This window comes from Heteronotia binoei, unplaced genomic scaffold, assembly GCF_032191835.1.
Source record: "Heteronotia binoei isolate CCM8104 ecotype False Entrance Well unplaced genomic scaffold, APGP_CSIRO_Hbin_v1 ptg000813l, whole genome shotgun sequence".
Classification (NCBI taxonomy): Eukaryota; Metazoa; Chordata; class Lepidosauria; order Squamata; family Gekkonidae; genus Heteronotia; species Heteronotia binoei.
In genome coordinates, this window is record NW_026800104.1 from 108,740 (window position 1) to 135,992 (window position 27,253).

A 27,253-nucleotide genomic window follows, 5' to 3' on the forward strand; every position below is an offset into this window, starting at 1 on the left:
CACCTGCTGTTTATTTCATTTTTAAAGCGAGAGCCATCCAAATACTAACAAGATAATAACCTGGGCCATCCAGTTCATGGCAATGAACCAATGCCTGAAGCGTAATCCTTTAAATCAGGGGTGTCAAACTCATTTGTTATGAGGGACGAATTCGACATAAGTGAGACCTTGTCGGGCTAGGCCATATGTGTCATAAAATGTAATACCAGGTAGTGGATATATAAACTTTATAAAGGACACAGACAAACAATTAAAGATTTAGCATCACTCCTGTGTGATTGAGGGAAATGGGTAAAGGAAGCTCTGGCTCTTTCAGACCCTTCCCAGGGGACAGAGGAGAGGGTGGAACCTCAGCCAATAGAAGGAAAAGAGGCATGGCTCAGTAGTTCTGCTGCATGATTGAGACAGCTTGGCAAAGTAAGCTCTTCCTTCTCCCCTTCCTCTCCAAGAGAGCAGTCTCAGCTAATGGAGATAATAGAGGCTTAGCTCTGTAGCTCCTGTATGACTGAGCAAGCCTGACAAAGCAAGCTGTGACACAGAAGGAAGCAAAAGAGAGGAAGAAGAAAGCAAATCTGCTCAGGGACCTGATAGGAACCCCCGGGGGGCCTGCTCTGGCCCCTGGGCTGCAGGTTTGACACCCCTGCTTTAAATTTAAGTGATGCGGCTACAGAGCTTAGTACATGGTGTCAAAGCCGCTTCTTGCCTAGCAGTATTATGATAGAGTATAACCTTATTTCTTGCAATGATGCTTCCACCTCTTCAAAAAAAATTATTATAAGTGTTCAAAAACAATAAGTGGATTGTAAAACTTTTTACCATAACAGTGAATAAAGAAACACAGTAAAGGTTGGTACAAAGAAATAAACTGCTCTGATGCAACTAACTAGACATTCCTTTCTTTTAACTTCAACCCAACTCACCCTCCTGGGATAAGGGATCCCTCTCTGGCTACAACCTGCCTCCAGCTTCAGAGAGAACCACCCTCTCTAGGTCTGCAGACTCCCCAGAGAGAACGTCCCTTTGTAGCTGGGACTTTTATTGCTTTCCTCCCAGGTCCCACCCCTCTGGACAAGTTTCTCCTCCAAAACTCTTGTTATTGTTGAACTGCCTGGGTCCTCATGTGTCTTCTGTCACAGTTAAAAGGTACTTGCTAATAGGGAAGCTACAGGGTTTGGGTGGGTGCTCCGGCCCTCCCATACAGACCTTTACTAGAATGGTAGCAGCCAATAGAAGGCCCTCCCTGGTCCCCTGCAGTGTGACACAACCCCATGGGATTTTCAAGGCAAGACTCATTGAGAGGTGGCTTTCCATTGCTTGGTTCTGTGTAGCAACCTTGGACTTCCTTGGTGGTCTCCCATCCAAATACTATTTAGACAGAAGCACTTTCAATCTACTTACAGTGCACTTTCCCACTGGATTTTACTGTGTGAACTTGCAAAATCCAAGTGCATTGAAAGTGGATCGAAAGTGCATTATTTAGTGTGCGTGATCTCAGCCACTGACTAGGGACACTGCAATTAAGGCACCGCTAGATTCATCTGCCCTGATTTGGATAGCTCAGGCTAGTTCGAGCTTGTAAAACCCTGGAGGCTAACCAGAGTTGGCCCCAGTTAGTATTTGGATGAGAGACCACTGAGGTAGTCCAGGGTCATCATGATGCAGAGGCAGGCAATGGCCTCTGGATGTCTCTTGCTTTAAAATCCCCATGGGGTCGCCGTAACTCAGCTATGACTTGACAGCACTTTCCGCTACCATTGCAGATATATGTACTGTAGATGGCAGCACTCACTGCAGCATGTTACATAAGCTTATGGGAAAGTTCATTTTATCTTTTTACACCTAACAGCTGCTTATAAAAATCATTTACATTACTAAAACTTCCAGGGTTGTGTGTTGAAACTCCATTTACCGCATCCAGCTCTGACTGTTTGTTCACAGAGCCTATTAAAAGCATGCCTTTCTCCCATGTGCTCCAAAGTAACAATTCAAGGCAGAAGCCCAAAGGTGAGGAACATGAATTAGGAAGATGCAACAGATCAAAGATTGAGTCCAGTGGCACCTTTAAGACCACTGAAGTTGAATTCCAGGTATAAGCTTTTGTGCACATGAAAGCTTATACCCAGAATTAAACCTGGTTGGTCTTAAAAGATACCACTGGACTCAAGTCTTTGTTCTGTTGCTTCAGACCAAGATGGCTGAATCTAGAAAGATGTAAGCAAGTACTTGGGATATTCAGAAGTGCTACACTGAGGAACACATTGTGGGATTATATTCTCATTGCCCTAAATTTCAATGACACATCCCAGTGCCACCAACCGTTAACGTTCATTATATCAACATCAGCCTTAGCTCCTAGGATAAGTGCTAACAAGGCACGTTATACAATTAAAACTAGTTCAGCAGTAACCAGAAGTCAGTTATTTCCCCTTTAAAACTGATTTTGCAATGCTCGATTTAGGATTCACCTTAAACTGTTATTTGGCTGTGAAGATTAAATACTATAAAAGCTGAGAATACAAATATCTATGCACCCTTTCTGTGTATTTTCTCACAATTATGATGCTTTTTTTGGTGCTGTTTCGCATTAGGCCTCCAGCACCAAGCAGTTTCCCTTAGCAAGACAGACAGCAATATGAGAACACTGCATTTACCACCAATTCTCAGAACCCAATCACTTGCAGCTATCCTGATCTACATGAGGAGAGGGAGAAAGAGGTAACAAAGCTGTAGCAAAAGAAGAACCTCTGGCAAAATGCTTCAGGTGAACACAAACACAGCAGTTTAGGTAACTGGACATCCATTATATTATTTCATATCTACTGTGCAAAGCTATTTACTGACTGTTTGGAGAAGATTTGGCACAAAGGGAATTCTTCTCCATGAAGCAAAGTTTTCTGAAGAACCAGCTTGTTCAGTACCAAACTTTCTTAGACCATACACAAGTGACAAAACTAGAAAACAACTTTATTAGATGGGGGAAAAAACACTGCAAGTTCCCAATTTTTAGTTAACTGCAAACCTACAAACATACCATGACAAGTGTTGTAAACAAGATTGATCCCACTGATATTTTCATTAAAATGTTTTTTTTTATGAGAGCAAAATATTGTAACATCCAAATAAAGCTATTTAACATGGTTGTCTGAAAAGATACAAACAGTGTGCTGGCCAAAGAGGTATATCACTAGGGGTGTCAGTGTGATTCAGCACTTGAACTATCCCCTTTATTACACAACAGAACAATTACAGTATCTAGAAAATGAGTGTATGAGAGGGACAGAAATGTCAGTGAAACAGGACTGTAACTTCAGCCACTCATACTGTAGTCAAAAATAATATGAAAGTGGGAAGATTGGCTTCAAAGCAGTTTACCAAATGTGAAGTAGATTCAGTTTACACACAAAGGTGCTAGACCAGTATACACCTGGCAGTGAAAAGTATTTTCTGCCTGTTCCAAAAAGGAGCAAGCAGGTACCTTAACAGTTCCCTGGGCTTATTGGCCTATGGCTGCCAACAAAGCCCTGCCCCCCCAATCAATGCAAACAAACTTAAATCATACAGAACAATGTTCTAGTAGACACCAAAAACCATCCAATAATTCCAGAAGTTTGACTAACGTTTGGTGTATTGTATATTCAGAAGTGGACGATGTCCTTATTGCATTACTGAAAACTAAATGTATTCTATACATTTACCGCCATAGGTCAATACATGGGCAATAGATAGTATTGGAAAGTAACAAATCTCATGCTTTGAATATTATGTATTTCTTCTAATAATACATTTCCCCCAAAATGTTTTTTATCTAGATTTGTTCTGTATTCACTGTCCGATCCACAGCTGATTATACTGGATTGTTAAGTGTACAATATTCTGTGCTTATTTTTGCACTAAAACACCTCTCCTTATGTCAAGCACAGCTATCCCACAGGTTTTTATGCAACAACCACTGCCAAGAAGGCATCCTGTATATCTATTCCTTGCTATGTGCACAACAAACCTTGCCATATCATAAGGATATATTTTACGGTAGAGCAGCTGCACAAGAAATTCCTTTTAGTCGTTCCCATCATAGTCTGTGTAACTCTGGAAACCACTGTTCCGCCTTTCATGAAGATGAGACAACTTCTTCCAGACAGACTCTTGATGGAAGCCAGCACTGAAAGATCTGCCTAGACGTCCATGCTGCTTCTTGGAGATATTGTCTTCACTTTCAGATTTGGCTAAGCCCTGTGTCTGGGACTGGGGTTGCAATTCTGGCCTGCTGTTTCCAAACGGGTAGTTCCACGGACCAAATCTTTGCCAGTGAAGCCTCTGAAGAACAATGATGCAATGAAGATTTCCTCCTACCTAAAAATCAAGACAAAACATGTCACACTTAACAAAACTCCAAACAATATCCTACCTTAATCTGGAGGACGTTCCCCCAACCTACCTAGCTTTCCTCATGCTTAGGTCAGTCATCCACTAGAGGGAGCCATTTGAGGAGGAAGAAGGTGCAAGCTTTCTTTGTCCGCAGATCCATCTACTCTGCCATCCTGTCATTTACTGAATGACACTGATTGAGAGGTTACTGAGGCTGTGGCAAAATTTTTGGCTGACATTCTTAAATGTAAACCTGATCTTGTATAAATGCACATGTAATCTCTCCTATGTTTTTATCTCCTTTTTATCTCCTATGTTTAACTTTTTACATTCTGTGTACTCTTATTTGCAATTGTTATGCCATTAAAGGTTTGGAATTCGGAGTAGGAAGAAGGCTCTATGGACATGAGGAAGTGTTCAAAACTTCACTTAGTGGAGTGACAGGCTACTATTAATTTCACAGATTACAAGGCATTTTTAGAAAAGTTACTTAATTGATAGGACTACCACATTTCTTTGTTACAACTCCCCCACCTCCACCCAGGAGCATAACTAAATACATATGCCAGGGAGCATACTGCCTACAGGTGTGTGAGGACAGGCAATTTTGTCAGGGTGAGATCCAAACGAATATTCTGTATCTCCTTATGGCGCAACAAAGATATAAAAAGTATATAGCATCATACAGAACAACTGTGCCCCTCGACTAAGCTGATCTGGTGTAAAAGAATATCCTGGGTCTCCCATCTTTCTACAAAAAGCGAATTAGGAAGAAATTGCAAAATAATAATTCTGGGGTAACCAATTATATCTTTAGAACAGTCACAGATGACATGCTTGTGGCAGACTCTTCAAAAGCAATTAAAAGAAAAAAACAGCATTTCAGGCAACATTTTGCTGAAAGGGGAATATTCAAAAATATTTGTTGCGAAGAAATAACTATAATTTATGCACATTAGCGCTTACATTTAAATTCAGCTATAGGGGATACTGACAGTCATGTTTTCAGGTTTTCTGGTTTCTTGCACACATTTAACACTTTTGTTTTCTACTTATGTCAACTGCATGCACTTTTTTCTTTAATACTTACATTCCTCTTGTACACCATGATTCTAACAGTATCTTAAAGCTAAGTGGTTTAGATTCAGCTGCGTAGCTGTGTTGGTCTGAAGCAAGACAACAAAGTTTGAGTCCAGTAGCACCTTTAAGACCAACAAATTTTAATTTGGGGTGTAAGCTTTTGTATGCATGTACAAGATTAAACTTCGTTGGTCTTAAAGGTGCCACTGGACTCAAACTTTGTTCTACGTAACTTAGGTTTCACCAACATTACTTTGTGCACAATTCTCTATTATTGCATATCAATCTTACCTTCTTTGTCTTGCGATACTGAATTCCCCTTTCGAGGTGCCGAATATCTAGATATTCTGGATTCTGAGTATTTAAGTCAGTTACAATATCTGCCCACCTGCACAGTAAAATAAAGAGATCACAAAGTCTATGTATATTTAAAATGCAGGGCAGCAAATGCACAATTGTTTTTTATTTTATTTATCTGGATATTTCAATGCCACCTCTTCAAAGTCCTGTTCAAGATGCGCATGCAGTGCTAATATAAAAATACCCTATATTTTAATTATGCATAATATAAAGAACACACACATATATATATACAAACAAAATATATACATATATATATATATACAAACAAAATATATACATATATATATATACAAACAAAACACTAGGTAAATATATAAATACAGATGAAAGGGTACAAAATGTGTGGTTCTTGTAGTTGCATATATGTTGTACCTTTTTAACCTTTATTTATATATTTTTACATTTGCAGGAAGCTACTCCATTGACACAAGGGTCCCAATTCAGCTGAAAAGTCCTTGTGTTGGAGTCTGTACAGTCACAGAATACAACCCAACATCTTCAAAGAAAATGCATCCTAGCTAACCTTAAAATGATCTTAGGACTAAAAATCCAGGCCTCTTCAGGACATCTTCTGTATCTAGGACTGGATTCAGGTGGGATCTCAACTACCTAAGCCCTGAGGCACTTCCTTGTGCTTGCGTACAGTAACTACACATGACTCTGGAAATTTATCATGACTCTGGAAATTCACAACATGATATGCAAAATAATGTTTTAAATGTTTTGCGCAGTTATTAAAAAAATTCAGATGCATAGCATTTTTGTAGATCTAGTGAGCTCACTAAGATGGGCTAACTTACTTTTTGCAGTGAATGGCAGGATGTTTTCTGCTTGGTTCTCCAATCAGTATCCAGTGTTCAACTTCTTGCTGCAACAGGTGCCCTCTGATGTATAAAAAAAGAAAATAAGACCGCATGAATTTACACAAGAGCTAAATTTTGTCCGTATGGGGTTTGAACCAGATTAACATGTATAGCAAATCTCACAGAATAGGCCTTTTCCTCTTGCCTACTGCACCCTCCAAAATTCTGCTCCTAGGGATGAAGAGACCCTGTTGAGTAACATGATGGCGGGAGGAATGAGAGTCTGTAGTAGGAGGGAAGAATGGGACCCCCAAATTGAAATAGCATAATGGAAATAGCAAATGAAAATAGTAAGAGCACATTTGGATTCCAGAATTGCTAAGCATCTTTTCCAAAAATGTTCTTATGCATGCCAACTTGCTACTATATGTCACATATTTATTCTCTGTTAATCACAATGAATAAACTTCTCTACTTCGCCCCTTTGTTTTAAGAACTGCGGCCAGAGAGGCACATTCTTTCACTCCTGGTGGCTCTGCCCCGTTATACAAAGCTTTTGGAGGCTAATTTACCAAGAAGTACATGCCCTCACCTCATACTCCCCACCTTTCACGCCGGAGTACGCTCTCCTGAACCTTGTAGGCACCTCACGCATTCCTGAGCACGCGGAGGAACTAATTTCACATATGTTCGTGGCAGCTAAATTTGCAATTGCCCTGGTTTGGAAGCAACAAACTCCTCCCTCGAGACAGGCATGGTGGCTGAAACTATGGGTTTATTTTGTCTTAGATAAGCTCACCTATGACTTAGATCCTCGTTGCTCCTCCCAGACCGCTTCCTCGGACTTTGTGTGTAAATGGCATCCCTTTATTGATAAAGTCTCAAAAGACAGCAGAAACCCTAATGACTCACACCATGCTATATTAATGTCATGCCAACTACTGTTGTAATTAGTTTTTTAATGGTTAACATTGTATGTATCCACTTCCTCACTATATATTGGTATATGCTATGCATCTGCTGATGTACTACCACCTTTGTACCTTGAACTTTATACCAATAAAGCTTTTCTGTGTCAAAAAAAAATAAAATAAAATAAACTTTTCAGGGGTCAAGCGCTGGGGAATCCCTTTCACCCTTGAACACAATCTGCAAAAAGCTTATACTGATCCCAGTAGTAAAATTCATAGGCAGACTTTGCCCTCAGCAGACTGAAACCCCCAAATTTCCTTTAAAATTCCACAAACTTCCCTTCAAAAACAGAATTTCATATTAGCAAAGCTGTGGGTGGTCCCGTGGATCTCAAATCTACATAGAAATGCAGACATATTAATCTGACCAAGCTGACTATTTACTTGCAAAGTGACTGTTTTTCCACACACAAAGTGTCGCTTGTGCCAAAAAAGCTCTGCTCCTGAAACCTTCACTGTTCTCTGGGAATGGGATTCTGTAAGGCTTTACAAGTGCTGGTCAGCTATTCTGTATGCGTGCTATCTCAGCTGTGTGGAGAAGACTGCTGGATTGGGCCAAGTATGGTCCCAGCTGATTCACAAAGAATGAATGGGCAAATAATGCAAGAGAAAAAAGGAATTAGTTTTGTTGCAGCAGAAATTCTACTTTAAGTTTTTATTCTACCATAAGCTTTTGTCAATAACAGCCCACTTTGTCAGATACATCCACAAAACCTTATGCTAGAGAACCAGTTTGGTGTAGAGGTTAAGTGTGTGGAGAACCAGGTTTGATTCCCCACTCTTCCACTTGCAGCTGCTGGAATGGCCTTGGGCCAGCCAGAACTCTTGCAGGAGCTGTCCTTGAAAGGGCAGCTTCTGGGAGAACATAAGAGAAGCCATGTTAGATCAGGCCAGTGGCCCATCCAGTCCAACATTCTGTGTCACACAGTGACCAAATTATTTATTTATTTATATATATATATATATATACACACACACATACACACACTGTGGCTAATAGCCACTGATGGACCTCGGCTCCATATTTTTATCTAACCCCCTCTTCAAGGTGGCTATGCTTGTGGCCACCACCAACTCCTGTGGCAGTGAATTCCACATGTTAATCACCCTTTGGGTGAAGAAGTACTTCCTTTTATCCGTTTTAACCTGTCTGCTCAGCAATTTCATCAAATGCCCACGAGTTCTTCTATTGTGAGAAAGGGAGAAAAGTACTTCTTTCTCTACTTTCTCCATCCCATGCATTATCTTGTAAACCTCTATCATGTCACCCCGCAGTCGACGTTTCTCCAAGCTAAAGAGCCCCAAGCATTTCAACCTTTCTTCACAGGGAAAGTGTTCCAGCCCTTTAATAATTCGAGTTGCCCTTTTCTGGACTTTCTCCAACACTATAATATCCTTTTTGAGGTGCGGCAACCAGAACTGCACACAGTACTCCAAATGAGACCGCACCATCGATTTATACAGGGGCATTATGATACTGACTGATTTGTTTTCAATTCCCTTCCTAATAATTCCCAGCATGGCGTTGGCCTTTTTTATTGCAAACGCACACTGTCTTGACATTTTCAGTGAGTTATCTACCACGACCCCAAGATCTCTCTCTTGGTCAGTCTCTGCCAGTTCACACCCCATCAACTTGTATTTGTAGCTGGGATTCTTGGCCCCAATGTGCATTACTTTGCACTTGGCCACAATGAACCTCATCTGCCACGTTGACGCCCACTCACCCAGCCTCAACAGATCCCTTTGGAGTTTCTCACAATCCTCTCTGGTTCTCACCACCCTGAACAATTTAGTGTCATCCGCAAACTTGGCCACTTCACTGCTCACTCCCAACTCTAAATCATTTATGAACAAGTTAAAGAGCATGGGACCCAGTACCGAGCCCTGCAGCACCCCACTGCTTACCGTCCTCCACTGCGAAGAGACTGCCCATTTATACTCACTCTCTGCTTCCTATTACTTAGCCAGTTTTTGATCCACAAGAGGACCTGTCCTTTTACTGAGCTCTCTCAGCCCCACCTACCTCACAGGGTGTCTGTTGTGGGGGAAGAAGATAAACGAGATTGTAAGTCGCTTTGAGACTCTGATTCAGAGAGAAGGGTGGGGTATAAATCTGCCGTCTTAACCTTTTAAGATGCCAATGACACAAGACAAATGCTTATTTTTAATAGATTGGGGCAATCCTCTGATTCTGTTCAGAAGTCAGCTTCCAAAGGGACCAAGATGGTTTTACAGGGCCTTTGCTTATTCTTGTGTAAATTCACCTTTGCTAATATGCATGTAAGTATGTCAAAAATAAATCAAGGATAAGCCCCTCAATAGAGGAGACTCTATTAGACATTACAAATGAAATACAGCAGGTCTGAAGTACAAGATGTTTAGAGACATTTATCACATAATCAGTTTAGGCTAAGACAAAGGGAAAAGAATAACAAATTTGCCACCATCTTTCTTCCATCTCCAGAGTTCACACCTGCAGAGGTACCCGTATTCCCAGTGTACAGGAACTTAATGTAGCCAGCATCAGAACATAAAAACATAAGAGAAGCCATGTGGGATTAATGGCCCATCCAGTCCAACACTCTGTGTCACACAGTGGCCAAAAACCAGGTGCCACCAGAAGGTCCACCAGCAGGTCCAGAATCCTGAAGCTCTTATCAGGGGTGGAATTCTAGCAAATTCTTACAAAAAAGAAACTTGTAAGCTCTTGGGAGAATGGGCTACATCAGGGGTGTGCGGCCTAATATGCAAATGAGCTCCTGCTAGAATTCCACCCCTGGCTCATAGTCAAGGACTCAAAAAGCAGCAGAAGGTCATGTAGTTCTTACTTGTATGCCTTAGTAGGTTTCACTGGAGTCGCCTCAAATCCAATTGGGCAAAAATAGTGATTTTGACAATGATAGATGTAGGCCATCGATTCATCCCGCAGTCCATGGGTTAGCTTTGACAGTGCTCCAAATGCTACAAAACAAAGAAACCACAAGGTCTATATTGCCTACTATACCTTTACATCTATTCAAACCTTGACTATTAACATAAGGGCTTAGGAACACGAAGCAGAGGCACATGTTCTGAGACAGCAGTATGGCTTCTGAGCTATGAAAATACACTGGCTAGGAGTTCATGCTCTTTGAGAACAGAAAGAATCTGCAGTAGGAAAGAGGAATTAGAATAAATGCTCACACAAGTGCAACCACTGTTGGTTAAAAACAAAAAGGCAGAGGATCCAACCCATTATTAAAACACACCATTAGCCAGGGCTTAAATTAATTAATGCTTGCTCAGCCAGTACAATTCTGTAGTGCCCTCAGAAGAGGCCAAGGTGAACTTCAACTGAAAGGAAGTCTGCAAACAACTGAGAAAACACCAGCAATACTTTTACACAGGACTGCTATTCTAATGCAACAGATTAAAGGACTATTTGTGATTTATCGTAGTCCATGGTGTCAATGCCAACCTCTCCAAGTTGCAGCAGGAATGGCTTGGACCAAGCCTATCCCTAGCCCAGCAGTGATGGTGGTGTGGGGAGACTTGGGAGAGATTTCCAAGACCCTTTAAAGCTGCAGCACAGCTCAGGGAATTAGGCTTTGGTGGCCCAATGAGTGGCAGAAAAATGGGTATTCTCCAGGCAATCCAGGAATTCAGGCAATCCCTGAAAAGGGGAAGGAGGAAATCAGGTGGTGGTAATTCCCTCCCATCTCTAATTTGAGGCCTAGCACTACAAAAGGGGCCTGCTACAGAGGTGGGCATGGTGGGAGATGAAAGGGGAACCCCCCACCCTATCCCAAAAGATGCAGAGACTTCCCTCAGTCCCCACATAGGGTATAAGTACGCACAAAAGAAGATGCAATCCAAGGCATTTAAGATTTTACATGTCAAAATCAGCACACTGGACTATGCCCAGAGAACAACTTCCCACAGAAGTCTTGATGGAACATATGCTACTGGCTTTCTCATTAATCTATAGCAGCCGAGGCCCACAAATTACTCATATTTTGCATTCATAAGGCAATGAACTTTGAACTTAGCTTATTTATTTTATATGAAGGCATTATATTGTAGGAAAACAAAAGCCCTACTTGCCTCACTGTTGTCGTTTTGTTATCTATATTGTCCTATCTCCTTGCATTCAGCTGATCTTATCTAAGAAAAAAAGCATGCAACAAGAATGCCACTTCTGGCATTGACCATCTGACGTTCTGCCTCTCTGGTTAACTGAAAAAGAAAAAAGATGCTTTTGCCCATGTCATCTTGGTCTTTTTAAGCTGCTTACTAGATGGAGCCACATGGCAGTGAAAGGTGAGGTGAGAAAAGGACCATAGAAGACATGAACAGAAGGAAATACTGCTACCTTTTCCTTCCTACATCAGCTTTTGAGAACAAAGTTTAGTGAAACGCTTGGCAACTGTACAAAGACATTTCCTGCAGAAGCGAAGGGGGAAGAGCCATGGCTCAGTGGTAGAGCGTCTGCTTGGCACACAGAAGGTCCCAGGTTCAATCCCTGGAATCTGCAGTTAAAAGGGTCAGGTACTAGGTGATGTGGAAGATCTCAGTCTGAGACCCCAGAGAACTGCTGCCAGTCTGAGTAGATGATACGGACCCTGGTGGGCTAATGGTCTGATTCAATATAAGGCAATTTCATGTTCCTTTGTGTTCAAGCTTCCCAAGAACAGGCATGTTGAAAACTTCTGTCGTTACTTACTATGTCTATGCACACTTTTGCTATTATCCTGTCTGCTTTTGTTAACTGCTGCTCTGCAACATGTACGTTCTGAAAAGGATCTCTAAAGTTAGATACTTACCAGTCTCTCCTGCTGTCTTATTCTTACCATGAGGTTTATAAAGAAAATATGAACATCCTTTTACATGGAAATGATCATTAATTTGTCTAAACCACCTGGAAAAAAGTACAAAATTTCATACTCTGAATCTAAAAAAAAACAAAAATGACCTACTGATGCATTTTAATCCTTTATTTCTGGCCACATGAATCTGGAAGGAGTTCATACATGCTCAGTCTCTTTGTAACAACCATGTCACTATACATGAAAAGGAAACTAATGGGACTAGTTTTATAGGTACCCACACAGCAGGTCCTAGATATGTGCACCTCTGCCCATTATCTCCCTCAACTTTCTTTTTGTTGCCTTCTAATACCTGCCCACTCAGTTCGGGGAGGGGGGGGGACCCTTCTCCACTAAGTTCCCCCACCTCCTTTGACTCTGCTCCTTTTGTCTGTCTTGCCCCTCTGAACAATCAGAGCAATTCAGCCAATAAGAAACTTTCTTTCCCTAACTACTGTGATGTAACAGCATTTCACCCACTCATTGGTAGAAGAATCATGATAGCGATTTTGCCTGCAAGTCTGAAAGCCTTTACACTTACTCATGAACAAAAAATGTCAAACTTTTTAAATGTAAAGTGGACACTTTATCCACTTAACCGAATTCTGTACAGTAATACCCATTCAAATATTTGCAAAATGCAAACATTTTCAATTGTAATAGAATAATATATTCCAACAATTTTACCTCATTAATGTAGTATTGCCAGTAAATGGACCAAATCTAATTTCTTCAAAAGGGAGTTGAAAACCCAATATATGCAAAGCTTCTTCTTGAGTTATAGGTGGTAAGCTGGATAAGAAAATTAGGATAGAAAAGAATTATAAGCAACAATTGGGGTGCATTTTAATATCACACTGAAGCTCTTAGAAGTTATTCCCAGGTGAATGTATTTAAATAGTATTTGTAGGAATTACTTACTTTCCAGCTCCTATTGTGCTATACAGAAAATTCCAGCAAGACACTAGAGAAGAAATCCCACAAGAAGTCTTATATTGTGGCCGACTTATACAGTACCTAAAAAAAAATAGTGTATTAATTTCAAGCTTTTGTTCTAATGACAAACTGAGATATAAGAAAAATTATTTCCTAATTTCACTGTTCCCAATTTTTTTACTATACAGAGTAACATACACTTATGTTAAGTTGTGCAACTGACCTCACAACAGAAAGACTGGCAACTTTCAAGAGAATCAGTATCCTAATTTAAAATAAGGGGGGGATTAGATTTATGTCATGACTTTCTACAAAAACATACTCAAGGCAACATACAGGATGAATTTTCACATTATTAACTATAAAAACAACAATAGTAGAGCAGACAGATGCATGGAACAGATAACATACTATAAATAGCAGTTCAAAAAAAATCAAAGCAGATTTTTTAAAATCTTAAAGTTGGGTAAAAGGACATTAAAACAACATAGGAAACAGTTCATTCGTTAAACAAAAAGTTACTAACAAGTAAATAACCACAATGTGACAGAAGCCTAAAATAGAAAAAAAGAATATGTTTTTTTACCATACTTTTCTCTACCTTAAGGAGTTTTAAAGTGGCTTTCAATCCCATTCTCTTCCCCACAACAGACATTTGAAGCAGGTGGGGCTGAGAAGTTCCGAGAGAACTGCGACTGGCCCAAGGTCACCCAACAGGCCTCATGTGGAGGAGTAGGGAATCAAACCCAATTCTCTAGATTAGAGCCATGCTGGCTAGAAAGAACTAAAGAATTGCCTGCATTTGGGCCTTATACTATGCTGATATTTTCGCATGGTTGCAAACAGAGAGGGAAACTGCAGTTAATCCAGACACCTGAATTTTTACATCACAGAATTTTTTTTTAATTCTCTCACTGTGGTGCAAGAAGAGAGAAAGATGGAGGCAGAAGCAAGTTGTGTGTACAAGTCTAATGACAAACCAGATTCTTGTGCATTGCCAGGTTAGCATGATGCTTGTAATGCAGTTTTTTTGCTCCCTCCAGCAGAGGGGGACCGGGTACAAATGCACTGGTTCCCCCCCCCTCCCCCAGCAATACATGATCACCAGATTTTGAGGAGAGAGTCTGCTCGCACAGGAACTGTACATACCCAAACTCCATCCCTGCCATAGGGAATGCTGCTTTTCTGAACATTCCAAAACAAAACTAGGCAGATTATAGTACAACCTCTCTACCTACAGGGACTCTGTGCTCATGAGCCTGTGATCATGCATAAGTGGGGATGGGCCAGGGAACCCACGGCTGCTCCCTCTCTATATATATTGATATCAATGGGCATAATGTCATCTGCAATAGACTAAGGACTCCTCTTCTCTGATCATTCTTCCCAGAGTGATATTTAATACAAATAAAATAAAGTAGCATGAAGCATTTAGCAAAAAAGTCACAAAATTGCAAGAGTATTAATAACATTTGAGTAATACCATCTCCGAAGATCTAACACTTTTCGTTGTTTTATTTCTTCGAGGGGGTAATGCTGTGAACATTCTTTGTATTGTTTACTCTTTTTTTCTACAGACAATTTCTTCGTTCCTTGCTTCTTCATGTTGCCTGCAATATATGATTTAACAATAAATCACTCCCAGACAATTCACTACATTAAAAAAACATAGCTAAATACTTAATTCATTTATCCTGGATACAATAATTAATTTGTCACAAGCTGGAATCTTTTTGAAAGGAAGAAAAAAGAGTTGGTGGGGAATTAGGCTGTGATCACACACACTAAACAATGCACTTTCAATCCTTTTTCACTTCACTTTTCCAACTGAATTTTGCCAGTTCACACACTAAAATCCAGTTGTAAAGTGGGCTGAAAGTGCATCGTTCAGTGTCTGTGTGATCACTGCCTTAGGGTGCAGAAGAGACATATCCAAAAAAACAAAATAAAAACAGGAATATAGGAATAACAAACTAACAACATGAGTGTCAAAAGGCACTAAAACATTTTAAAGATTCTTTCTACAATAAGGTTCAAGAAATTTAGGACATACAGATAAATTTTGGATTCTGCTGAAGCATACATAACACACAGCAATGTCTATTAGAAGATGCAATCAGTCTTCTCTAAACAAAAAACATAATATCATGAGTTGAAACTTCACATAGCTCAACACACAGATTTCCCCATTACTTCCCTAACTTAAATGTTATTCAGCCTTGACAATTAATACACAGTGAAACTGCCAACAAAAAAGTGAGAACAGCAGTATTATCTTCAGTTAAGGGCATTATGTATAGTAGTCCTTTTGTGTAAACTATTAAAGTCAGTCACTCTTAGCTATTGCACAAACACCATCTCTGTAAAAGAAAGGTGTCATGCAGTTTCAGACAAGGAACTTTCTGTGACTCAGAATTCCTTCCTATAACATCCCAACTTCCTACAATGTGCCAACTTTTCCTTCAAAGCCTTCTTCAAAACCCACCTTTGGCTTAGCAAAATGTGAGTACAGTACCCATTCCCCATAACTCATGCTTTTCCCCCCACCACATTACATTTTTTCATATCAGCCTTTCAGGGCAGGTGTTACTAAGAACCATAAAAATAAGCAAAAGGCCACAGTGGACTTCAACAAAGTCATCTATTGATTTCCTTCATACCATACCTTCCTCCCCAATGAGGACCTAAAGTTGCTTACAATATTCTCCTTTGCTTCATTTTATCCTCACACCAACCCTGTGAGGTAGGGTGGCTGAGAGTGGTGAATAGCCCAAGGTCACCCAACAACCTTCCACAGCACATGGGGGGATTTCAATCTGGGTCTCCCAGATCCTAGTACAACCCTTTAAACGCCACACCAGACTGGTCCACCTACCTACACGGTAAAAATGCTCACCTGTCCATGTTGCTAATTATTGTTTCTAGTTTGTTTAGATTGTAAACCTGTAAGCAGGGTCCGTATTAGGTTTTAAATACTTATATGAGCTGTGGAGCATGAACACGATTATATTGTTCAAGTGGGTGGCCATTTTGGTCTGAAGAAGCAGAACAAACTTTGAGTTCAGTGGTACTTGAGAAAAAGTATGCATGCACATGAAAGCATATACCTTGAAAAAAACTTTGCTCTTAAAAGTGCCACTGACTCATACTTTGTTCTACTATTAGATTGTGTTATCCATGTATAATAGCTCTAGCAAGCAGAATACATAAATGTTTTGAGTCAAAGACATTTTCAAGAGCTGTTTTATTGTTTCATCAGAATTATATGCGTACCTGGTCTGTTCTTCAAATCTGGTGCCGCTTCACTGAATTCAGACTTATCAATTTCCCACGCCAGTGGAAGTTTTCCGAGGCTACTGGACAAGCTTTCCAAGTTAGCATCTTCATTGAAAACTATGTCTGATGCGTCAGTTCGAATGCCAATGAAACCAGGAGAATTAATTCCAGCATTTAAGGCAGCATTGTCTTGTAAGCAGGCACTAACTGTAGCACTTGGGCTTTTGCGAATACATGTGACCTGGTTTAAGAAAGCATAATCTGAACAGATAGTGTAAAACTTCTCTCGGGTGTGAGTGACGGGACATCCCCACGGATAATGTCCGTCTCCGCTAGATCCCAAAGATGCTACGGAGGCACCTGAAGCACAAAACGGCTTTACGGTACCCTGATGATTAACTTTTGAAGTCTTTTTTCCAGGACCACACTCATTTTCTCCAGAACTGCTCTCAAAGTGAGAGTCTGAAACGTTAGGCATTGAATGAGCGTATAAAGCTTTTTTCTTGATAGTAACAGGGCAGAGAGCCACTGCTCCTTGTAGACTCAGATGCTGTCTACATTGCTGTCTCCAAGTTTCCAGGGCGATTTTGAAGTTCCTGAAATAAACAGAGACCTTGATATATTTTTTCAGCTGACAACACATGCATTTATCAGAAATTCTGTAAAGTAAGGAACAACTGGTTAGTTTAGTCTTCGCAGGACGCATCTTAGGATGCAATGAGAGATGCAGAATCACATCCCCAAATATCTATTTGCCCTATTCAGTCGTTACATCTTACTATGCATGTTGGGAAACACACATGAACCTGCTGAACATGTGATCCCTTTCAGACAAAATGGCAGCAACACACATATTTTCAGTTTCAGTACCCATGGACCAGAACTCTGGAAAAATAAAGGTTCTTCTGGGACGTGTTGTACCTAGGCTGAAAATACACATTTCAGTCAAAAAGGTGGCTGCATGTATCAGGATGATCACAGTGCATTCTCTCCATAAGCCTGGTGAAGTGTAACGGATGAAAAGGCTTTTAAGGATGCTTCAAAATAAGTCACAAGGAGGGAGACAAGGAAGAAGATTGAGGGGGGGAGAGATTTCTCTTACAGAAAGAATACATAAAGCTCAAACCAGAGCCCTTGTGGCTTTTTAAAAAGAAAATTAAGGATATCTGAAAATCAGACCATAACTTCCCCCTAGTTGCACTCAATACACATATAAGAATATCTCATATAAAACCAGGTTCTCCATAGATAAAGCCATTCTGTTTCCAGGACAACTCCAGGATTGCAGTGACTGAAAAAAAACATGACACTGCAGTTAGGAAAACTGCTTCTACTAAGTGGCAACTAGATAACCTGGAAAGTGCACTCCAAACAAGGTATCATTGTGCCACTATATTCCAGAAACTCCTGGAGACATCACACGGAGACATGTGAACTACATTCCAGTTTCAACAACTCTGCCAATCACATTTGCACTGTAATTCACACCAGCCTGTGTATTGCAATTAATGGAAATGGGGTCTTCCTGTAATAATTCACAGCATCTGAAGTCTTGCAAGTGGGAACTTACAGCCCACACGCTGGGAAACTTTCTACCACAGGAAGTAAGAGACATCATCTGTACAGGTTTACCAGAACAAATTAAAGACATACGTTTTTATGTCTTTAGATCTGTTAGATCTGTCGGCCGCGTTCGACACGGTCGACCATCGGCTACTGACCCGACGCCTCGTCGACATAGGGGTAAGGGGGTCTGCCTTACAATGGCTCTCCTCCTTCCTCGAGGATCGGGGACAAAGGGTGGCAATTGGTGGCGAGCGGTCCCGGAGGCGCACACTGGATTGTGGAGTGCCTCAAGGGGCAGTCCTCTCACCAATGTTATTCAATATCTATATGCGCCCTCTTGCCCAGATTGCCAGGAGATATGGACTTGGGTGCCACCAATACGCAGATGACACCCAACTCTATCTGCTGATGGACGGCCGGCCTGGCTGCGTCCCTGAAAATTTAGACCGGGCCTTGCAGGATATGGCAATGTGGTTGAGGGGGAGTGGGCTGAAATTGAATCCAGCGAAGACAGAAGTCCTTTGTCTGGGTCGGGGCGCCCGGGAAGGGGAAATACCGGGTTAGGAGTCTGGGAGTTTTACTGGAGCCTTCTTTATCAATGGAGGCCCAGATTGCAGCCACTTCCAAGTCAGCCTTTTTTCACCTGAGGCGGGCAAGGCAGTTGGCTCCCTTCCTAGAGCGCCAAGACCTGGCAACGGTACTTCACGCAACGGTCACCTCGAGACTGGATTACTGTAATGCCCTCTACATGGGGCTGCCTCTGTACCGAACCCGGAAGCTGCAGCTGGTGCAGAACGCAGCGGCCAGACTGTTGTTGGGGCTCCCTAAATGGGAGCACATACAGCCAGGGCTGCGCGAGCTGCACTGGCTGCCAGTAACATACCGGATTCGTTACAAAGTGCTGGTCATTACCTTTAAAGCCCTATATGGTCGAGGACCTGTCTACCTTAGGGACCGTCTCTCCCCATACGAACCCCAGAGAGCACTGAGGTCAGCTGGAAAAAACTTGTTGACCACCCCCGGACCGAAAGAGGTGAAGCTGCAATGCACCCGTAACCGGGCCTTCTCCTCTGTAGCCCCGAACCTATGGAACCAACTTCCAGAGGAAATGCGGGCCCTGCGGGACCTTGAACAATTCCGCAGGGCCTGCAAGACCTTCCTCTTCCGACTGGCTTTCGCTGACGAAGAAAGAAATTGCTAATGATTACCGCCATTATAAAAGCGCAACTAGCATTAGCACTTTTATCAATTTAATTAAGTGATTTTAAACTTATCAGAATTTTTAATGTTTAATGTTAATGTAACCTTGTCTTTTGTATAAGGGAAATTGAATGATGTTGTTAGCCGCCCTGAGCCTGCTCTGGCGGGGAGGGCGGGATATAAATAAAATTATCTAATCTAATTATCTAATCTTTATTCCAGAAGGCCTTCAACTAAAGATGATTAAAAATCGATGCTGTTCCGGGTGTTTGTTGCATCACTGGATGCTGTTTGGTTAATGGTCCACTGTTTGCAATGTTTTATGCTTTTAATAGTGAACTGCCAGGCTCTAAGAGCCACAAAAGCAACTATACAAATGCTAAGTGTCACTACTATTATTTCAGAGGGCACCCATGTTGGGCTGCAGAACAATAGATTTGAGTATCTAGCAGCATCTTAGAGATTAACAAGATAGTGGAGATAAATTCAGATGGGTAGCCATGTTGGTCTGAAACAACAGAACAGAATATGAAGAACTATGCATGCACACGGACACTTATACCCTGAATAAAACTTTGCTGGTCTTGAAGGTGCCACTAGACTGTATTTGGAGGAGCATGAGAATTCAAGAGTATTTGATGAAAGTAGCTTTCATTCTCAAGAGATCATACCTCATAGGATTTATTAAAAATAGAACCATAAAATATTTTGCACCCCATTCCACCCCACCAAAGGGGGGGGGAAGACTGTACTTTACAGACCCACTATGGAATCGTATTATTGAAACAATCTCAACATACTGAGGATTCACCTATACCAATCTGGTTTCAGGCCTGGTTATGGGCCTCAAGAAGCTTTGGCTACCCTGGTAGATGACCTGTGCTGGGAGATGGAGGAGGGTAGTGTAACGCTGTTGATGATGTTTATTCATAATTACAAATTCCATTCTTCTGAACCTCTCAATGAATTGATTCAGGAATTCAACTTTCAGCTGTTCTTGATGAACCACATCAAAGAGCAGCTTTGTAGCTTAGGAATGCTGCAGGAACCAGCCCTCCCGTCTGGATGACCAGGTGAAGGCCAGGAGCACCTTAACCAGCTTTGGCCTTTCCTCGCAAAAACAATCTTGCTATTGTGGTAAATGCCTTGAAAACGTCTACATGGAGCTACCCCTCAAGAGTGTCTGGAAGTTGCAACTGGCACAGGATGTTGTGGTCAGACTGCCAACATGAGCAGGTCACAGGGACAATATCACTCCAGACTTGTTTCACCTAAATCGGATCTCCGTTTGCTTCTGGGCCAAATTGAAGGTGATATTTAAAGCCCTCTACAGCCCAGAACTGTCATGGATTCCTCTTCTCCCAAGCCCAGGAAGAAGAGAGATCCATTTTAAAGACAGAGCCAAATAATTTACCAAGGTCCTAAAGAGAGTCTAAACCACGGGTGGCCAGACTGTGGCTCCTTCACACCTATTGTGTGGTTCTCGAAGCTCCCACCACGACCTCATTGGCTGGCATGGAGAAGGCATTTGTCTGTTTAAATCACTTATCCAAGCCAAGCCAGCTGGTGGCCTGGACAGTGAATATAAAGTTAAAAGTTGCTTTCTTTCTACCTCTCCCTCCCCCCACCAATCTATTTGCCTTCCTTTCTTGCAGTTCTCAAACATCTGATGTTCATGCCTTGCGGCTCTCAGACATCTGATGTTTATTCTATGTAGCTCTTATGTTAAGCAAGTTTGGCCGCCCCTGGTCTAAACCCTCTCTCCAGGCCCCCAGACGCTTTAACTATCTCCAAGCACTCCAGAGGTAAGAACCAGACCTCTGAACCTTTCAGGGAAATTATTCCAGAAAGTCAGCCCTACAAGGCAGACTTGTAGTTCTGAGTTTCTGAACTAAACCAAGCAGTCCAAGGCTTCTGGGTTTAGCTTCTGAGGTTATGGAAGAGGGAAAAAAACAGGTTAATAAAAAGAATTGCTTTATTTAACATGCAAAAATATTTTTAAAAGACAAGACAGTACATTTATCTAGAATAGCTAATAATTTGCAAAATAGATTGTTACCATCAGGTTTCAATGGATGTTAAGTCAGCATCTTCTCAGACAAAGCAAGGCCTCAGCCTCCAGGACAGCAGAGAACTGTCTTAGCCACTGAGGAAGTTAAGAAGCAGTCAGCCTTTAGGCAAAAGCACAGCTATCTCATAAAAAATAGAGTAAGATTGTCTCTGGGCCCTAGAGCCAATCACAGTCCAGGATGCTTATTACCAAGGAACCAAGAACAGGTGTTGCAATCTTGGTTCACATCATTCAAGATACCCTGCTCAGCTGAATGGTATTTATCAATTAAGACCCCCATTAAGGACCATACAAGCTCCTTCCAGGTGCAGATAGTTTGCTTTGAAGGCCACTTATCTCTGTGAGAGAATGTTTATTCAGCCCAGCAGCGTATTCAGTGTTTTTTCACCCAACCTGACCAGACTGATGTTGAAAATCAGAATTCATTACAAGGACCAGGGCTTTTTGTGTGTGTGTAAAACAATTTTTATTTTGCAATATATTGTTATAAAGCTCTTAAAAATTAATATGAAATTAACACCAATACATTTTTTTCCCTTCCCTCCTTCCCTCCCATCTTTTCAAGACCCTCGCCGGTGTTTGCTAATTTTTCTAAAAAACAAGGTAATTCTAATCTTCATATTGAAAACCTTATAACCAACATAAAAAAATAGAAACTAAAGAAAAAACCAAACCCTATAGATTCATATAGTCCATCCTTACTCTCATCTTTTAACCCTTATCAAAAAAGATTAAAAAAAAATACAAATCGCACCAGAAAAAGAAAAAAAACCAAAGAAAATTATTCCTTTGTATTTTTAGTCCATTAGTCCACAGGATTTCAACCGCTGTCAAAAATCACTAAATGTCCCTTTACCTTCCAGTATTCTTCCATTCACTTTTAAATTTCTCCAGATCATAATCTTTTAAGATTCTTGTGAGTTTGTCCATTTCACTCCAAGGTCAAATGAAATGGACCAGGGCTTTTTTTGACCAGGAACACACAGCAATGCAGTTCCAGCTAGCTCAACATCAGGGGAAGTGGCCTAGTATGCAAATGAATTCCAGCTGGATTTTTTCCCACACAAAAAACTCTGTGTGAAGCAATGGTGATGTCAGGGGGTGTAGCCTAATATGCAAATGAGTTCCTACTGGGCTGTTTCTGCAAAAAAAAAAAAGCACTGACAAGGACTAAATATTATTTAGTTGTTAAAAGCAGCAGACTCTAATCTGGAGAACCAGGTACTCCTCCACATGAAGCCTGCTGGGTGAACTTGGGCCACTCACAGTTCCGTCACAACTCTCTCAACCCCACCTACCTCACAAAGTGCCTGTTGTGGGGAGAGGAAGGGAATGTGATTGTAAGCCACTTTGACACTACTTAAGGTAGAGAAGAGTGGGGTATAAAAGCCAACTCTTCTTCATCTACTACTTACTTCCATAGGAACCTACCCGGCCACTATGGTCATATTCAAGGAACTTTTCATCCGGTAAACCCAAACATCTGAGTCTAGATAAGGTAGCAACCAAATAAAGGGCATTCTAATTTGTGGCACCAATTTCCTCCCCAGAGATATATTTCTGTCCCCCTGTACCAGTGGGTGAAGACTCTTCTGTTTGTTTGGCGCTTTCTCACTGACCCTCCTTCCTATTTATGTGTTTTGCTTAATAGTGTGTGTAATTTTTAAAGCTGCAACTTTTAAAGCTGATTTTAATGTTTTTGACTGCTACCTTGGGAGCCCTAAACTGGGTAGAAATGCAGCATAAATAAACTTGAAATACATTGAAGACTTACAAAAAAAAAATGTGAGGGGGGATGGGGGGAGGTCTTCTAGTTGACCTTGCAGGGTATGTCAGCCCCCCACAGTAACTGGCTGACCACTTTGTGACACAGGATGCTGAACTAGATAGACTATTTATTTAACCCAGCAGGGTTAGTTCCATCAGAGAAAACTTGATGAGGCCATTTACAGACCCATTATCCAGTATTTTGTTCCCAATAATGGTACAGGAGATGATTCTGAGAAGTTCACAACTGTATAAAGGCAACTGTCTTCTGCCTGCTTCTAGCATCTGATACAGAGATGTGCTGCCTATGAACACAGGGCAATCGATGAATGTTCCATTTAGCTGTCCCGGCTGACAGTCACTGGTAGATTTCTCTGTGAACTTATCTAACCCTTCTGGCAAAGCCATCTAATTTTAGCAGTCCTCACCAGACCCTGTGGCAGGAGATTCTGTACATTAATCACATGTTGAAGGAAGGCAGGGCCGGATTAAACCCTGTGGAGGCCCCTAGGCAGTCAAAATCCTGGGGGGCCCCTCACAAATTATCTCTGAGTTGGAGCACCACCCCGCTGCCAGCACCTCCTGCTGCAGCCTGCAGGCATGGTGGCTAAAAAGGGAAATGGAATTCTGGGTTGTACCAACAGAAGTATAGTGTCCAGATCATGTGAAGTGATGGTATTGCTTTACTCTGCTCTGGTAAGACCTCACCTAAAGTATTGTGTTCAGTTTTGCACACCACATTTTAAGAAGGATATAGACAAGCTGGAACGGGTCCAGAGGAGGGCGATGAAGATGGTGAGGGGTCTGGAGACCAAGTCCTATGAAGAAAGGTTGAAGGAGCTGGGTATGTTTAGCCTGGAGAAGAGGCAACTGAGAGATGATATGATCACCATCTTCAAGTACTTGAAGGGTTAGAATTGTTTTCTGTTTCCCAGAATTCTCCAAGCCATTGGGTGGCTTGGCTTGGGGAAATGATTTAAAGAGAGACATGCCTTCTCCAAGCCAGCTGATGGGGCAGGGGGGGCTTTGAGAGCCACACAATATGTGTGAAAGAGCCACATGTGGCTCCTGAGCCACAGTTTGGCCCCCCTGCTATAAAGTAAAATTAACGCACGCACACACACACAGCATCATCAGGGGCTTTTGAAACATTCCTGCTCTCTTTATATTATATTCTATATGCAGTCAAGCAGGAATTTAGCAGCAGATGAAGGACTACTCGAGAGACAACGTACTTTAGAGCCAGAGTGACTTTCTATAGTGTTAAGGACGGGGGTGTATTAATGTCTTCCAGCTCAACATTAGGAAGCATCTCTTTCTGGAGAGGAATAAAATGTATTTCTAACACTTTTGCAATGTAAAGTTACTTGGGGCAAAAAGAAGAAACCAGATACAGCTTTGCACAGTTTGAGCTGAAGCCCCATTGCTCAAGTCAGGCACCAAAGACAGAGGTAGCGTTAAGGGGGGAGGGTCCAGGAAAGCCTTTACTGGTTTGTCTTTGCAAGCACCGCAGCAGAATCAGGGAAGGACGTCCTTTCAACTGCCTCAAAACACAAAAACAACACCAGCTTTCCCTCTGCAAACTGCTGATGATTGCTCAAGTTGAGCTGTAAATAGCCGCCCCTCAAGCAGATGCAAACCTCATTTGATAGGAAGTGCTGTCCTTTCAAAGGAAGGAGCCCTTGATAGAAGTGCTCCCACGTCCCACACCACCCAGTCTCCAGGGCAAACATCAAGGGACCCAGGTCCATAGGGACTCCAGGTGCAGGGCTGGGACATGGTGGCTGGGCACGAGGAGCAACCTCCACAGCATCTTCAAAAGCGAGACCCAGCCTTTGAAAAGGAGCCGGGACTCCCTTTCCCAGTCAGCTGGACTCGATGAAGCCAAGCCGTTCCTTCCCACAATTCAAATAGGGCAGTGCTTTTCTGGAACTGTGCAGAGCTGAGGGAAAGGCGAGGTCAGCTGGTGTGGGTGTAGCCTATGAAACATGAGCAGGGGCTCCCCTCCCCAGCCAGCTGAACCCGACAACACCACCCCGCTCCTCCTTTCCACAGTGTAAATGGGGCACGGCTTTTCTGGAACTGCACAAAGCCCTTTTATTTACCTTTATCTCAGCCACTGGGAATCCAACGAGGCAGATGGCTCTCCAGCAGCTCAAGGAGGATCTGTGCATGGCTGGGCAGGGAGACTGCAATGGGCAATGAAGCACCCCCAGGACACTCGCTCAGCAGTTCAACCTGTATAGGCTGGCGGGGCCCTTTTAAAAGTAGGCGGGGCCCATAGGCAATTGCCTTCTTTGCCTCACTGTTAATCCGGCTCTGAGGGAGGGAGACTATTAGTACTATAACAGAGAAAAACAACCACACGTTCTCCCCAGAGCAATCATTTCCCCCCACTGCCATCTTAAGAAGCACGTACTCCATGGCACAAGTGGTACTTACAAATATATACTGCTGAATATCTAGCTGGAATAAAGGCTGAAGCAAAGAGATGCTACATGTTTAAAAATTATCATTAAAAGTTAAAATTATATTATTACCTTACTTAAATTAGGAAAGTATCCAGAATACAGAACAGGGAAAATGGGAGATTACTGTTTAAAAAAAAAAAAGTAATACTGTATAAGGTGTGTAGAAAACAGGCTGTGGTTTTAAACTTATTTACACTAGAAGGCTCTCGGATCAGAAAAAGCAAAGGAAATGCCACAATTGCATTAGAACACCCCAAGATTAGCGCAAGGAGAGTCCAGACAGTCCACCATCCTGTTTCCAGCAGCACCTGGGAGCTTCTGGGCATTTACACACAGGGCACTCTAAAAGATCCCCCTCATTGCCTTGGAGTACCAGATATTTGTGCATGCACACGAAAGCTTACATTCTGAATAAAACTTTGTTGGTCTCAAAGGTGCTACTTAACTCCTACTTTGTTCTACTGCTTCAGATCAACACTCCTGCCTACCTGGATCTATTACACAGAGGTTCCATTTATCCACCACGCCTAACAGCAGACTATACCGTCGAAGAATTTGGACCGACCCCGCTCTTTCAAATCCTTGTGCAGCTGAATTAAAACACGTCTGTGGAAGCCGCTCGGGACTCCTCCTTTCCACTGGGGGGGTGGGGGCCATATGCATGAAGGTTTGCAAACTCCCCCCCCCCCCCGGAAACAACACAGCGACTCTGCACCAGCACTCCCTAGGAAACCTTAAAGGAAACTAACCCTCCACGGCTGCAGCTTGCCTTTACCTGCTTCGCGGCGGCCATGACTTGGGGGAGCAGAGGCGGAGCGGCTCCGCTGCCCGCGCGGCTGCCCAGAGGAAGCGACGAAAGGCTCGAGCCTCGCCCCCGCGCTCACCTGCGCCCTCTCCCGCAAGCTCCGCCCCTCTCCCGGAGGCTTATGGGCGGCCCAAGCGTCCAATCCTGGGCGTGCAAGGAAAGCTGTTATTGCTGGCTTGGGTGCATGGCGTCCCCTCGGCTTGCCTGCTTCAACCAACAGCACGGGGCGGGGGGGAGTGAGAGGAATGCTCTTCTCCAGACATCGAGGTAGACGTTTCTGCATCAGTTGCTTTAGAAAACGGCAAAGACCCGGTCTTTATTGTAGGGGACGTGACAAGAGAAGCTGCGGGAATGGGAGTTCAAAGCAGAAATGTAGTTTACGTGCCTCCGCTGCAGGAATGAGTTCGTCTAGCAATTAGGTGGACAGGAACATCTTCAAGAAAAAACGTATCCTTAGTTTAACCCTACTTGCTAGTAATAGGGCAATTCAGACAGCTTAATTTGTTAATTTCACTATTCTGACTTTGCATTCTTAACCACTGCCCACCAGCTGTACGTAGCTTTGCTCACTGTACCTCAATCCTTGTCTGAAGAAGTATGCATGCATATGAAAGCTTACATTCTGAATAAAACTTTGTTTTAAACTTTGTTGGTTTTAAAAGTGCTACTGGACTCCTACTTTGTTCTATTGCTTCAGCACCGCTGCCCACCTGGATCAATCTAAGACATGGT

General features: G+C 42.3%; 1 protein-coding gene across 2 annotated transcripts; it reads right to left on the minus strand.

Annotated features, from left to right (window-relative positions):
- Window positions 1–2,943: 2,943 nt before the first annotated feature.
- Window positions 2,944–26,628, minus strand: LOC132590818 (basic immunoglobulin-like variable motif-containing protein). 2 transcript variants are annotated; one of them, XM_060263749.1, is made up of 10 exons: window positions 26,492–26,628; window positions 16,639–17,237; window positions 14,849–14,975; window positions 13,351–13,446; window positions 13,117–13,221; window positions 12,388–12,482; window positions 10,414–10,546; window positions 6,609–6,692; window positions 5,737–5,833; window positions 2,944–4,350 (listed from the first exon to the last, which is right to left on the minus strand). In XM_060263749.1, exons 2-10 carry the CDS (start codon window positions 17,117–17,119, stop codon window positions 4,057–4,059), a joined length of 1,512 nt encoding a protein of 503 aa, XP_060119732.1. In that variant the 5' UTR covers window positions 17,120–17,237; window positions 26,492–26,628; the 3' UTR covers window positions 2,944–4,056. The 2 variants fall into 2 exon arrangements, with proteins under 2 accessions (XP_060119732.1, XP_060119731.1); XM_060263748.1 differs by having other exon boundaries at window positions 26,466–26,578.
- Window positions 26,629–27,253: the final 625 nt, after the last annotated feature.

Excerpts from the sequence above, each read along its gene's own strand:
- LOC132590818 (XM_060263748.1), bottom strand. The coding sequence starts at position 26,509 with ATGGCCGCCGCGAAGCAGGTAAAGGCAAGCTGCAGCCGTGGAGG. Across the intron at positions 17,238-26,465 it reads GCAAGCTGCAGCCGTGGAGG|GAACTTCAAAATCGCCCTGG; the intron begins GTTAGTTTCCTT and ends TGTTTATTTCAG. Across the intron at positions 13,447-14,848 it reads GTGTTAGATCTTCGGAGATG|GTACTGTATAAGTCGGCCAC; the intron begins GTATTACTCAAA and ends ATTTTTTTTTAG.